At 38.1% G+C, this 16,445-nt stretch overlaps 1 protein-coding gene across 1 annotated transcript in view; it reads right to left on the bottom strand.

Annotated features, from left to right (window-relative positions):
* The window catches only part of LOC139472309 (uncharacterized), a 50,242-nt gene that overhangs the window by 9,959 nt on the left and 23,838 nt on the right, over positions 1-16,445 (bottom strand). Inside the window, exons 4-5 of the mRNA XM_071254753.1 lie at positions 14,704-14,884; positions 13,393-13,508 (exon numbers count right to left, since the gene is read on the bottom strand). Of these exons, the coding sequence (XP_071110854.1) occupies positions 13,393-13,508; positions 14,704-14,884 (297 nt within the window). The remainder of the gene's footprint in view (positions 1-13,392; positions 13,509-14,703; positions 14,885-16,445) is intronic.

A 16,445-nucleotide genomic window follows, 5' to 3' on the forward strand; every position in this document is an offset into this window, starting at 1 on the left:
TTACTATAGCCCACGAGGATATTGGAAAGGTGTAGGAGCAATAAAAAAATTAGTCACTGCAGCTAAGGTATCTAAAGATGTGGCCAAGGATTGGTTAAAGAAACAAGCGATGTTGCAAATATACTTACCAGCACCGCGTTATATACCGAGGAAGAAGTTTGATATTTTTACAACGAATGAAGTTCATCAGGCTCACCTCTTGTTTCTTCCCCACGATAAAGTAAGATGCTAAACGAATAAATACGCTTTAACCGTAGTGGATGTGGCTAGCCGATATAAAGAGGCTGAGCCATTAACCTCGAAAGATTCAACAGAAGTAGCTGATGCACTAAGCCGTATATATAAATGCGGACCACTTTAATGGCCTAAGCTATTTCAAGTAGATCCCGGTCGCGAGTTTATGGGAACGGTAACTAAACTGTTAAAAAAGCACGATGTCGAAATCAGGCGTGGTGAAAAGAGAGGCCCCCCACCGTAGTCAAGCTATCGTCGAAAGCTTTAACAGGACATTAGCTGAACGTTTGTTTGGCTATCATTATGGGATCGGAATGAAATCGGAACGATTGAGATCAACCGAATGGGTGACACGATTATCAGCTGTTGTATCATCGCTGAATAATGAAGTAACAAGATTAATCGGGAAGAAACCATCCGATGCAATTAAAATGAAATCCGTGACTTCCGAATCTTCAGCACCGAGGAGAGGCAAAGAACAAAAACTTCCGGATAGAGTAAGCGTAAGATAATTATACCAGCCCGGTGAACTCAATTGAGGCCTACGTCGCACAACCGATCCGATTAGGTCTCTTAAGACATATAACATTAGTCGATTGGTTATGAAAGAAGGAGAGCCTATTCTTTATTATCTTAAAGATGGACCGGGCATTTGTAAAAGAAGAGTTGCTCATAGTTCCCAACGATACAGTATTACCGCCCTAAGTAACCATAAGCATAGGTAGTTACACCATCCTTATCAATCCACTTCTTTGTATCTAAGGGGGATAATGATGTCTTGTTCATTCTTAATCCATATATTCTATGATTGTAACTTCTTAAAGAGTTCATTTCGTGTTTGAACGTTCTACCGTTGAATAATGCTTCTTTATACTGTTCGTGTTTGATATGCTTTTTTACCACATACTTCTTAACACCCTTAGCTTTTCTTATCTCTCCATTATCGGACTTCTTTATAGAATACATCTTAGGTCTTAATCCGACATACTCTGCTATAGGTGTCCCAGCACATTCATCCTTCATCTTACCTAACACCTTTTTATTTACTACGCTCTGCAGAAGATTATCTTTTGGGTAATCGCTCATGTCGTACATATCTATTTTTTCTGCCATATCTTTATACACATCCTCGGTTTGATTTCCATCAACAAAGAATCTGTGTCGGTATATAACACCTCGCATCTATCGCCGTACTGCTTCTTAAGTTCCTTGTAATAAAAGTCATACATTAAGTGTTTTGACAAGTCAAGAATACTCATACCGACGTACACCGGTCTGTTGAATTTTATATTACTCTTCTGCATATGCAACGCGGCTAAGTCGTTATCGAATATCTTGCTTCTGTTAAAAGCTGGACTGACTATGAGTTTCCTGAGTCTTTCTTCCTCATTAGATCTGACAAATTTAACGTCAACACACTTCTTTAGATTCTCCTCAGTTTTACCAAATACTGAGTAATTCATGAGCTTATATAGATTCCTTTCGAAATCGCTGGTAGCTATCTTTCTTAAATCTGTGTTCAGCCTTATATAGGGCTCCATCCAAGGGCTTTGATCAAACTTTAGAAATCTCTGTATTTTCTTTAGTTTCATACCTAACGATAGATATAACTGGAGATTTCTGTAGTGAACTATATATTTTGTCTTATCCATCAAATTTGGTACGAGTTTTTCTACGTTAGCTAACCTAGCATTACCCATCAAGGAGTGTTGATATTCTGACATCCAATCTTTATTAACCATTAATCTTTCGGGAGCTAGCAGATAACTGTTATGATCTTTGTGTAACAAATTTGGATATTCCAAGTCAACTTCTAGTATGTACCCTTTATTTACATTGATATTATGGATATCATTCACTTCGATATCATCGACCCACTCAAAACCACCCGTGGGTAAAGGTTGACTCATAGCCCATACGTACAAATTGTTAGCGTTGAGATATAATATGTGCGTGTTGGGTTTACTCGGATCATATCCTTCCACTAATCTATTATTAGCCTTAGAATACCTTTTCGCTACCATCGATATAGCACCTCTTAATCCTTTCTCAATAAACAAGTGCATATCGTAATCTGTGAGTAGTTTTAGTTCTACACCGGTTTTCTTCAACAATGCATCCCATGATAGTCCGGGACTGGAATAGTATCCATGCCGGGTACAAGCCATATTGTTTTAAACATGTCTTTCTAAATATCTTGAATATATCAGCGAGTAACAGTACATCAGTTTTTAAGTACAGATCGTGATAATCACCTAAATTCTTACAACCTAATCTATCCCACACCGTCAGAGTGTGTTCATAATCGGCATCGGTTGATTTAGATTCTGTTAAGTTACTATAGAATGATTCAAGGGGTGGTAATTTAGTTTCGTTGAATCTATACCAATCATCCATATATTTGTAAGGATATAAACCTTTTCTCAGCAACAAATGACGAGTTAACCTATTGGTATATTGATTTGTTATCGCAAAGTCATCGGGATTGTTCGCATTACCTAAATTGTCCAGAGAAGATAACAGAAACTGTACAGAGTCTATGAATCTAAGCCATTTACTTTGCTTTATTCTGGCTTTCCCATCCTTGTCCGTATAATGTATAGTTTTAGTCAACGAGAATGATGTATATTTTTCCATATAATTAGGAATGCGTGTTAAACCGGCGTCGGTCTTTGAGATAGCTCGCATAATGAGATGTGAATCATATCCTCTAACGTTGTGAAACACAACGGGGATGGGTATTGTTTGAGAATTCATTTTTAGTTTCAAGTTACACTAGTTAAGCGCGGCTCCCCGATAATTACCTGTGACGTTATCTGTTATGGAATCCCCATTCAGGGGTTTATTACAAACATGACAACTCTTTGACTTCTTATAGGCCCTCCAATCATCCCTCGTCATACACATGGGTTTCTTACACGATAAATTTTCCCTGATTATTCTCTCTTCATTTTGTAGATATTCTAGGAACTTTCCCGCTGCATCGGGACCTCTGTAAATCACGGGCAGGTTTGTTTTCCCATCATACCTTACAACTATATATCCAAACCCACAAGGAATATGTTCTTGAGTTTTGTACGTATCTAGATTATTATCTTGATTATTTTCTATAGGTTTGATAAGCGCTTCGAAGTTGGCGTAAATTACGTACGGTACTGGCATTTGATTACAATAATGTTCAAATTTTAATATATTTTTTCCCTCTTTAGGCATATCGATCCTGATAGCAGTCTGTCCAACACCTCTACAGTCTTCTTTATGTGCTTCTAATAGATCTTGTCTACTGTACCCATGCAGGCATCTTTCGCAGAAATATTTCTTTCTAGCATGTTTTGTTTGATCGTATAATAGCCTGTTTAAACTCTTTATCCATGTATAATGATATTTTCCATCTTTTTTGATCAGAAATGAATTGATTCTGGGAATATGTCCCGGAGCGGAGCTTATCCTGTGTTCAACAATTCCTTTAGAATGTCCGAAAACATTTATAGCTAAATTATTTTGCTTTTCCACCTTATCAATTTGTGAGATTGGTGTAGGTTCGTCTATACAATCGAAGTTGAGTCCATCGTTTTGAGGATAGCTTGAAGGTCTATTTGCAATTTTAGAATCTACGGGGAACAATGCAGATCTTATCATCATTCTTAAACAGTCATCGTATTTATTTTTTACATTAATTATGGCTTTTTTTCTTTTTATAATGCGGAGGTAAATCTATACAAGATCCACCTTTGAAGGGCATATAATTTGCTATATCTAAATGTAAACTATCGATTTTATTCACACCCCAACCAGAACCTCTATTAGTCCAGCCTTCTAAAGTTTCCTGTATCCTTTGAATTGATGTATCTAATGATGCGTTTATAGTATCAGATTCGGTTATAACTTGACTGCTTCGGAAATATGGTTCGGTATATTCAGTGCTATCGTCTGTGTTACTTTTACTCAATGACATTTTAATCGTCAGCTGGTATTTTATACTATGTAAATCATCTAACTCCTCATTAATTTTACTTGATATGATGGGCTTAACATCATTAACATCCATGTTGGAATTAATATCCATGTTCCCACCTCTTAGATATTTACCAATGCCGGCGGATGTGGGTACAAATTTTAATTCATGTTGTTTTTTATCAACATCGTCAATTGATTTATTATTATCATTATCTAGTAAAACGATCAATTCAGCTCTTCTGATTCGAGAATAACCTCTCAGCCCACTGTTTTTCACTTGAGCTTTGAGTTCTCTAACAGTCTGGTGTTTGTTGTATTCCAAACCGAGTAAATCGATCAATTCAGCTTTATTCATTTGAGGATATCCACGTAGACCACGTTGCTTTGCTAAAGTTTTCAGCTCTCTGACAACATAAGTCATTGTGATATATAAATACATGTGAACTAATGTCTAATTGGTTTGAATTCTACCTAATCTATTTATCTAATTTTGGTAAGCCTTGTTCCTCTCATAAATAATTTGAAACTGTTTCTTGTCAGCACCGTGACTTTTACATAAACAGTAACTACCTTTGACCCCAATCCCACATACAGAATATGAATAATTAATGTGCCCTTTTCTAATTGCAATGGAGTGGATTCCACAAAAACCCGACATACAGCAAATTTTTAATCGGCCCATGCGTATGAATTTACATGTTGATGTGCCTCTCGCCATTGTGATAAATATACACTTCTATTATCATTTGTCTAAATGCATGCCCAGCCTAACATCTCCACTGGTGATTTATTGATTAGCAGTCACTCTGACTCGCTCGCCTTAACTAGGTCATGGTTTATGCGTAGTTATTGTGTAACCTAAAATCAATACAGCAGTCAACCCACATATTATAAATTTTACCTCTCGGTCTTTTTGTTCCTCTGATGGTGTATAAAACTGACTCATTGTTGGTTTTGGCATAGGGTCAATTTTTGTCCCATAAAAGAGGAAGTATTCGTGCATGGCAGATTCAACATCCTTAAACGTTTGAATTGAATGTCCTTGTTTACATAGTTCTTCATTAATAAAATTTAATCTTAATATCCTATTTCTGGTCCATTGTGACTGGGCTGCTTCAAGTTGTTCTAATGCTTTATTATGTCTTTTCTGCTCAGAACCTCTCATACTAGAAAATAAAATATTACTCCCCGAAAAAGCTAAAGCATTAACAACAGCTCCACCGACCATCATTGCAATTGATGCCATATTATATGAATATAAAATATTCAAATGTTTATATGAATGTAAACTATTCAAATGTTTAATTACTTCATTATATCTTCCGGGATAAGCCCTTTTTTGATGAGCATATCTTATGTTGACATAGCCAATCCTATATGAAGAATCATCATACCGATATCATAACCATTAAAATCTAGCTTGAGAGGTGTGGCCTTAGTAATCATTTTAGCTATAGCCAATGGCCAAGCCGCTGACCACTGCTGAATGATACGTTGCATTTACCAACATTTTACCGTCTGTAACTGGAGTAGTCATGCTTCTTATAGCATTTTATGAGGGCTAACCTCTAATTGAACTTATTGTTGTGACATCGGGGGTGACGTTTTCTCTTCTCCGGTCTTATAAAACAACCATACAGCTGCTATAGCCACAACTCCTACTAGTGCCCAAGTTTTATTCGGATCAATATTTGAATTATTCATTAGTTTCGCTTTCCGTGCAAGCCCGCCCATTCTTCCAGCCAAGATTTTTGGGGGGTTCTTCCTCGTCACTCTGGCTTGTTTTTGTGGTTGTGGTTGTGGTGCAATCGCTGGTATTTCCTCATTCACTATTTCTTGTGTTTGTGTTGCAATCGGGGTTATTTCCTCGTTCGCAATCTGTTGTGGTGTCACTTGTTGTTATTGTGTTTCCACAATCTGTTGAGTCTCCATTATTATTAAGTGGGCACGTATGTTTAAATTGACAATACCTAGCTGTTATTAAAGCTGTGGTGAGTGGAGCTAAGAACATTTCGTATCTATGATAAAACTCACAGCCTACTGAGCTTATAGCCTGTTTGATGAATGGGTCTTTCTCGAGAGATTCGCATAAATACATGCGATGTTCTGCCGGGATAGGAAGAAACGTACTAGCTACGACTGTGTATAGTTGTAATATAGCCGAACCTATTGTTTTAGTCATAGTAGCTCCCAGTCTAGACTCGTAACGCGCGTACAATTTTTTAATTTCTTCGTCGGTCATGTTATCAATGTTTTCGATGGTATAATTTTCCCCAAAATATTGGGAACATTTTCCACCAGCTACCAAAGCTGCGAGTCTTTCTCTATGTTTATCTAAAGATTTATCTGTCATAGGTTCTTCTGCATGTTGATCAGATTCTTTGAGCATTTGTTCGATGAGTTCGTCGCATTCCATAATGTAATACCTAAGGAGATATTTAAGTCTAACATAATAAAATATGGCATATCCAATACAGCCCGTAATAATAAACTGTTGCGAAAGAATGAGGATTTCAAACCACATTATATCATATCAACCGCTGATGTTCAATTTATCGTATTTTTTCAATATATTTGCTTTAACTTCGCTATATTTGCTATAATTTTGCTACATTTTGCCACATTTTGCTATAATTTTGCCATATTTTACTAAGCAATTGCATAAGCAGCTGGTTGATCGGTTTTTAATACGAGATTACAATGCTTCGTTGCTGCTAACAGTTTTCTGACTTTATCTCGTTTGAGCTTGGTATAAATGACATCATTTTCGCGTAGACATTCCTCGAATGAATCTCGGTCTTTGCAATGAAACAGGGCTACCCATTTGGTCTGCTCTTTGAGATCTTTCAAGACAGAGTTGTATTTTTGAGTAAGTACCCAAACGCTATGCTGAGTATGCCGTCCGGAGAATGCTAAATACGAAAGCATATCACTGCAATCATCTATTACGAAAAGGGTTGATTCTCCTTTGTATTTTTCGTGACATACTTGTAAACAGTCTTGTAAACGATCGCCCGGATCAACTCTGTGTACCCCGTCGTCATTCATTACCCAATCTCTCGATAGGTATGTTTTATTAATGCTTAGTCGGGCACAGAATAATAATATGATCGAAAACGTCCCGATAATGACTTTCTAAAATATCTAGAATAAAAGCTGTTTTTCCACAATCCGTTTGCCCGCAGATGATAGCGCAGTGTGGTTCTTTAGGTAAAAGATTATTAATAGATTGCTTGCACGAATTGTTCATTCTGTATATTAAGTTGCGCATTCATAATCACGTACAAATATATGTTTAATTTACCAGCCAATTCCTGGAGCTTCGTTATCTGTATAGTGACACCCTCGTTAGCATTTTCTATTCTCCACCCACTGCCGTGTAGTTGGTCATCGTTCGTTGTTCGCACTTCTGGGCTTCGTTTTATAGAAGGAAGTTTTTTAATCTCATCCAACTGTTGATACGCTAGCATTCATTGACCATATAGTTGATTAGGAACGATCTCATGGGGACGTTTAGATTGATATTCCACATCGTATCTTTTTTGTTCCTCGTGATCTTTCCATGTCGAAGCACACGGTCGTTCAAAATTGCTAAACTTCCTGTATACTGGTTACGAATTTGTCTGGCTAATTCGGGATCTGTTATCATATCATACTCCAGCGAGATATTGTCAATGGAATAGCTAGCCGTTTCATCCCCAGTGACTTTGATTACTCTACCATAGTCATTAAAATCGAGTTTGCATTCTAACCTATCGCCTAGGGATGCTTGATAAAAGGGCATGTGGGAATCTAGTAATTCAAAGTCGAGCGGAATATAGAATCGGTTACCTAATGCGTCGGCAACGGTCTGATCTTTTACGGTATTATCACCACTAGAAGCATCTACACGCAGTCTCAATGTGTTCCGATTACAAATACCTTGGTATTGTAAGTTTTCCCGCTCTTTATCCATTCTCCAGAGATCCATGTAACAATAGTATACATCGCTATCATCGATACTCAAAACTTCATTACCGCTAATTTTAATCACAATTTTCTTAAAGATAGCACGACCTATGTTCTGAATGGGCTCCCTGTTAACGTCGGCAGAAGTCAAAATAATCGTAAATGCTAGTCGGACAGTTCCCAGAACTAACACATCGTGTGCGCCGAGATTAGGAAAGCGAACCAGAAGCGTTTGATTGTGATCAATGGTACTCGGGTAATTAGTGATAGTTACAGACTGATGAATTGCTTTGACCCCTAATGGATCTCGAAGTCTACGTTGTGGGTTTAACTTGCGTCCATATTGCAAAAAGATATATTGAAATTATGTAACCTTATGTTTAATATAAAAATGCAAGATTTTAATGTAGATGATTTTGATAACCCTAGTACAATCGAAGAGGGTACTGATGAAACCAGCTTTGGTGGCATGAATCTTAACGATGAACTTTTACAATCAACCGTCAATGATTATTACGATACCTTTAAAAAAAGCCTAATTGGTTGTGACTATTCAAAGTTTGAATTAGATAGTAAAGGAATATTGCTACTGCGTGGCGCTCCAGATATTGATCTTATGAATTCTCGTACTCGTAAGCCCCTAGCCTTGCCTACGATAGCCGCTAAACACGGTATCAGCAGTGTTCGGGATGAATTAGGTTTTGTGGACTACTCACGACGAGAAAAACTTTCCGGGAAGACTACTAAGGTTCTTTGGACTTGGTAACATAGATAATTTGGAAGAAAGCTCAAAGGTGGTCTCGGACAGACTCAGAGAAATCTTTGATACCTACTACGATAACTCCACAGTCTCAGACTTCAGTATTAGGAAATTACGGGGTCTTGACAAGTCAATGCAAACAATGTTGGGAGAACTCATCAATAATATAGCCAAGCTATCCGTTGCAGAAAGATTACGTAACTTAGTAAGACGAAAGATCGGCCCGCCTTGAAGCAGCTTCGAGTAATAGAAAGGCACTTCGTTCACAAATCAGTCGAATTCGAGAAACTATCGATCAAGTCCTCAACGATGACACTACACTGGCCGATAAAATCAAAACATTGTTCAGAGAACAGGGAATAACCATTGCCAGTATTTTAACCGCATTGGGATTTATTATATCAATTTTGACTCTCTCGTTAACCGGTCGTAGTGGCGGTACAGGTGGTGGTACACCCCCTTGGACGGATGGTATAAAAGAGTGGATAAAAAAGCATTTAAAAGCATTTCAGCACTGGAAAAGCTCACTGGGAAAGCTGTGTCTGCACTTCCCGGTATAATAGGGAGTAATGATTCCTGGCTCTTGAATTTATTAGCTAAGACCACCACTTGGCTTAGTCAAAACTTGTGGGCACTGATTGTAGTAATTGCAGGGCTGTTGTACGTATCCGCTAAGAACTATTTAACCAAATCATGAGTAAACCAGCCGCGACTCCACCTACTATAAGCATTGTTTTTTCATCGATATGTTGTTGATTTTTTAGCCGCAATATGCGGTGGCACTTGTGGTTGTGCGTTAGTAGATGTGTTAGTAGATATTTGTGGCTTGACTATTCCCGTTTCGCCTGTGTTTGTTTGCGTTATTAATTCAGTGTTAATATCTGAATTTATACCTGGTTTTTGTTGATCGGTAGCAATAACAATTTTATTATCATAACCTATCACTTGACTGATCTTAAGTTCCATATTGCTCGGAGACATGTACAGTCACGCCACAAAAACATAGTCAACTTTGGATTGAGCGTACTGTAATACATCTTGATAACGCTTTATAGAAGATGGTATGTCAACTGGTGAATTAATGGCGTCCTCCACGTTTGCGACAAACTGTTTTTGTGCATCGAGCACGGCCCAAGAACCAATAATGCACGTTCGTGTTTGCGATTGTGCACCGAGAATTGCCCATACATAAGTTCTTATTAATTCATTAACTCTTACAACTCCTGGGTTAGTAAAATTATTTTCTGTTTTATCATTTAGAAATCGTTCAGTTGTAAAAATTTTGTAACAATATAAGCCAAACCACCCATAAAACTCATAAGAGAGCCTCTCCAATAGTTACTCGAAAGTTCCCAGCTATGATTAAGATTATGTAATCTTACAAAAAGATTGTTTTTCTGTAAAAAATTTAAATGGATCGAATGGTTGATGATTTTTTTAAACTAAATCACCGCTTTCTTCTTTAACAGTTTTTTTACCGCTGTACGGACCACCTAGGCCATGGTTTATTCCTTTAATACGCCAATCTTTACTCGTAGAAATATTAAATTCCTGACAAATACGTTCGAATGCCCACCTATTGTACGGATTATTTGATGCATTCCATGCTCGATCCTGCGGTAATGGGGCACTAATTTCTTTAAGTATACGTCTAATCTGATAGTCCAAGTGAAATGATAAAACAGACTTATTTAGTTCAAATCCTGGAGCATAAAGAGATACACCACATCCCGTTGTGGCACACCTAGGGCAAAGATTAACTGATTCTGCCAAAATTGCACTGGATTGTGGAACCAATCGTGCACCATTTTATCACTAGTTGCTGTGAACCTGTATTTTTCAAAGATATCAGGGAATTTAACAAAAAATAGCACCAGAGGCACTTACTAAAATCGACTGATTAGTAATATAAGTTGATTTTTATATTTAAGTTATGTTATATTATCATTGTATATTTAATATGTATGTTACACTCCCGAGAATAACAAATGGTCAGTCTATTGAACTGCTTCATACCATCGATAATTCGGATGGTCAACTTGAAGGGTACTACAGTGTATGCTCACTAAATGATGAAATTTTTAAGCCTAACCCTAATGGAATTAGTCTCACACAAAATGAGTCGAATGGGATACTGAATTTAAACGCTGGAGAAAAGGGTGTAAAGCTTTTCTTAAGATTAGCAATTACACTTGGATGGAGAGGAGATGTAACAGTAATCAATTCATCATTTGAGGGAGTTAAATTACCCGATTTAGTTCCCTATAAAGAGTTGTGCATCCATCTTGATCAAATCAGTACGAAGTTACATTCACAGGTAATCTAGTAGATTTAAGTGATGTCGATGTTAGTAGACTCCTTAAAAAAAACACTTCGTACAATCTTACTCACAACGATGATAATAAATGGACTATGGTCGAAGCAAACATCGAGTGGCTATTGAATATCGTCATTACCCCACTGTATGTGATGGGTAAAGCACATAATTTAACTAAGATAATAAATAGTGGGATCGTACTCGGGGCTTATATCCCATCAAAACGAAAAAGTGTGTTAGTCAACACCCTGCCAGAAAACCCAGGTCATATGTTCTATAGTCGTCCAGCAGTAAAAAATGTTAGTTTAAATTTGGTTACTGAATTCAATGATATTAAACAGAACTTGAGTGCAATACCTAATCTTTCTACACTTATTATTGAAGTCTTGTACAGAGATGCACCAGAAAATGCCTTCGAAATATTACCAGGACTATCGATAAAATGGCTCAAGAAACACGAGCGTCGACGTTGCAGTAATTTTCATATTGGAGCATCACCCGTTTCAACCCTTGAGGTGGTCCAAATTATTAAAAGTGACAGCGTTTCTCTTACTAAGATATTCTTGCCGTATAATATACATTTAATAAGGTTGATGTATACTCTCAAAACATTTAAGCAAGATCAATTACAGACTATTATATGACCGTAATATACACTATGAGTTTATATCCGGTGTTCGATGAGGCATTTGAAAAGATGGATACTGTTGATGGATTTCGATTACATCAAATAAGCCACATAAAACATCAAATAGAATAGGAGAGGGAGTCTAGACTTGGATTGTATAAAAAGTATCGCAGAGCCATGAATGCTCTGGACGGAGTTGACACCGCGCTTGTTACAGCTGGCATGGAACTCGGTGTAGCCGGTTTTGGTTTATTATCAACTATAATCGCCATGCCTATCATACTTGGTATGGAAATAGCTGCCGGAGTCTCAGGACTGGCAGGAATAATGATAAAATTCATTTCTCGTAGGTTGCATTAAAACATGATAATAATCGGATACTCGCCGAAGCAAAGTTGAATAGCATTGAGGATCATATTTCAACAGTAATGGCTGATTGTAAGATATCCGAGGAGGAGTTTCGTTTAGTGCTGTCGGAACTCACCAAATACAACGTAATGAAGCAAGATATTCGATCTAATTCTCGTAAGACCAGTGGTATTAGCGAAGAAAAGAAGAAAAAGTTCATAGAACAGGGGAGACAACAAGCGCGTCATTTATTCCGTGCCAAAACCAAAGAACTGGTTGGAGATTAAAAATAGATTGCTTACTATCATTAGATCACATTTAGAAGAATGCTTACATAAGTATATAATAATGGAAAATTACAAAGCAATAAAGGAAGAACTCGAAATAGCTATTGAAACATTTTTGCTTAGGGACAAAATTATCAAATGGAGAGAATTACCACAAGGTATATATTATATCAGTGATGTCAAACCAACCAAATACGGTCATCAATTGTTTCTTTCCAATTACCAGGAAGAGTATATAGTCTGGTCTCCTAGTAAAATGAACGAAGAACTTAGTAAAAATGTTGAGTATCACTTCGTTAAAAATAATGGTATACGTATGAATAAAAATAATAGAGAATATTTTCATTACAATTTAGTTTAGTCTCATCATTGTTTTTGTACTAATAGTATCATTGTATGGCTACAGGTGGTGGTGAGTCAATTTAGTTTAATCTCATGACTATCTTTGAATCGCATAGTCATTTACACCTTAAACATGCCACTGTAGTTGCAGGTTAGGTATATAAATCTGGCTCCAGTGGAGTTGCGGCAGAACCCCTATTACCTATAAAAAATTATATCATAGAAGCATTGATTGAATCCAGGTGGTAGTGAGCTAGAGTCAATTTAGTTTAATCTCATGACTATCCTTGAATCGCTTAGTCATTTACACATAAAAAATGCCACCTGTAGTAGCAGTATAGGTATATAAATCTGGCTCCAGTGGAGTTGCGGCAGAACCATCATTACCTATACTACTTGTCCCTGAAAATTCGTGAAAAAAAATTATGCTTAAGACTGTTGATTAAATAGGAAATTGCCTGCCCCAATCATGACATTGATGAAAGGGTCTTTTGTTTAAACACTCATAGTTTTGGTCTTGTTTTGCAGAATTTCATTCTTCAGACATAATCCCCTTGCCCCTAATACGTACCATCGCCAAGGAAGTCAAACGAATTGATGCTGAGGGAAAACTGCATCTCCATGCGTTCATCTCCCCCTATTGGCGTGACGCTCCTCACTGCCTTGCAATCGCTGAAGTATACCCGCCTGAAACCGATCATGGGAACTTTACTGGAAGCGGGGGCTTTGTTGCGGAATGTTTAAATGCAATTGTGTTTTATTGAAACTTGGTAGACACGTTTTCTGTAACATGATTGGCGTCCACTATTATTCCCGGCCGACTGTGCCGCATATCGCTGGGTAGAATCATCCCTTATACCTGTGGTGGATCTATGAATACAGAAAATGGTTTTGTCGCTTTTATTTAAATCCCAGAATACTGGTGGGTTTCACCTTAGTGGTGCACGCCTCAGTCCTGCATCACTTTAGGCTTTTCTCCCACATCAAGTTGGCAGGCTGTGAAATAACCCAATACACTCAGTGACTGCGGAGTAAAACGACATACCAAAATGGCTAATTTAATCAGTATTCACTACTGGAGATATTTCTGATAAGTATAGGTTAGACCACGAGTACCCAGTTTTTTATCGTTGAAATGGTTAGTTACACCACGAGGCGCACAGCCTCAACCATTTCAACGATTACACACTGGGGTCCGAGTGGTCTAATATACTTAAACCATGTCCAATATTTATGGCACCTAAAATGCTTAAAAAATATTGTTTTGTTAAAGGTATTTTGAAAGATATTCAGGAACTCTATGCTCAACTGTGAGAACACTGTGTGAGTCGGCCCTGCATGAAGCACGTGAAATGTGTTCCACGAGCCTTTTGCACTTTTTACCGATTTGGGTTATGAAATGCATGTCCCGGGGCAAGTATACAATTCATTTTGAATCAACTCGAGCACATTTATCAATAAACTAAATATTACTTGCCCATGTTGATGGGCCTATTATGAGCAACTACAGCCCTGATCAAGATAATTGTAATTTCTTTCGTTGAACGAAAAGCTACAAAATCACAAGGACTGTTCAAATACTAGAAGGCATAGAGTAACATACTGTATAAAAAAATGCATAAAACCCATTTCGCAATTCATAAAGGGATAAGCAATTGGTATTGATGTAAGTAAATATTTAGTTATTAATTTCATACCCTATCTCCCATGTCGCTATGGCGACGTTAGTTAGACAACGGTCAAAGACAAAGCAGCCATGATTTAAGTGTTGTTATTGAATTAACATTGTGTCCACTCTGTTTACAAAAGTAAATCTTATAAAGCAGATAAACAGTGTTGCCTCCCGAGATGATACACAGACCAGCCACTCCATGATACCAACCCTTCATAGCTCCTGACTTTCCCAGGCTTGCAGGTCAACGTGGCAAGTGGAGTGACCGTGAAGGGGGCGACAGTGTCAACCGACAGCAGAACATCGGGCACACCACTGTAGTCTAGAGCGATGAACACCTTGTCGTTATGGTAAGCAATGCCAGTCGCAACACCAGTGTCCTCGGCCAAGACTAGAGTCGGAAACAGAGAGTGGTAGACATTGAGGTAACGTTTGTTTGTTTGTTGTTAAACGCCGCACTCATCAATGTTCAAGCTATATGATGGCTGTGGGTAAGTAATCATAATCCAGTGATTACGACAAGCATAGTTGCCTCTTACGGCAAGCATGGGTTGCTGAAGACCTACAGAAAATATTATAGTTTCAAACAGCACGGAGTTTGAAACAGTATAAAATTTGTTTGGTTTTTTGCTTTATGTTTAACGCCACACTCAGCAATATTTCAGCTAAATGACGACGGAATGTGACCAGACAATCCAGTGACTGAAATCATGAGTATCGACCTACGCAATGGGGATACGATGACATGTATCAACAAAGCCAGAGGGCCTGACCACCCGATCCCGTAAGTCGCCTGACACAACACGCATGGATTGATGAAGACCAACCCTTACCGGATCGTCACGGGGTACGGTGTCTGCAGTAAATTAGTATATTTTGTCATACACAAGTTTGAAGGACATGAGAGTAAAACAGTTTCATTACATGAATGGGCTGCTCTTTATACATGTACTTATAGATGGCTACAGGATAGTCCATGACTCTTTATACATGTAGGTATAGATGGCTACAGGATAGGCCCTGAATCTTTATACATGTACGTATAGATGGCTACAGGATAGTCCATGACTCTTTATACATGGCTTCAGGATAGTCCTGACTCTTTATACAGGGCTACAGGATAGTCCCTAACTCTTTCTACATGTACGTATAGATGGCTGCAGGATAGTCCCTGACTCTTTGTGCATGGCTACAGGATAGTCCCTGAATCTTTATACATGTACGTATACATGGCTTCAGGATAGTCCTGACTCTTTATACATGGCTACAGGATAGTCCCTGACTCTTTACACATGTACGTATAGATGGCTACAGGATAGCCCCTGACTTTATACATGTACATATTGGTGGACTGCAGGATAGTCCCTGACTCTTTATACATGGCAACAGGATAGTCCCTGACTCTTTATACATGGCTTCAGGAAAGTTCCTGACTCTTTATACATGTACGTATAGATGGGCTGCAGGATAGTCCATGACTTTTGATACATGTACTTATAGATGGCTACAGGATAGCCCTGGCCCTTTACACATGGCTACAGGATAGTCCCTGACTCTTTATACATGTACGTATAGATGGGCAAAAGGATAGTCCCTGACTCTTTATACATGTACTAAAAGATGGCTACAGGATAGCCCCTGGCTCTTCATACATGGCTACAGGACAGCCCTGACTCCGTATACATGGCTACAGGATAGTCCCTGGCTCTTTATACATGGCTTCAGGATAGTCCCTGACTCTTTATACATGGCTCCAGGATAGTCCCTGACTCTTTATACATGTACGTATAGACGGCTACAGGATAGCCCCTTAATCTTTATACATGTACGTATAGATGGCTGCAGGATAGCCCTGACTCTTTATACATGGCTACAGGATAGTCCATGACCTTTTATACTTATACTTATAGATGGCAACAGGATAGCCCCTGACTCTTTATACATGTGCGTAT

This window comes from Haliotis cracherodii, unplaced genomic scaffold, assembly GCF_022045235.1.
Source record: "Haliotis cracherodii isolate W230 unplaced genomic scaffold, xgHalCrac1.p SCAF_24, whole genome shotgun sequence".
Taxonomy (NCBI): domain Eukaryota; kingdom Metazoa; phylum Mollusca; class Gastropoda; order Lepetellida; family Haliotidae; genus Haliotis; species Haliotis cracherodii.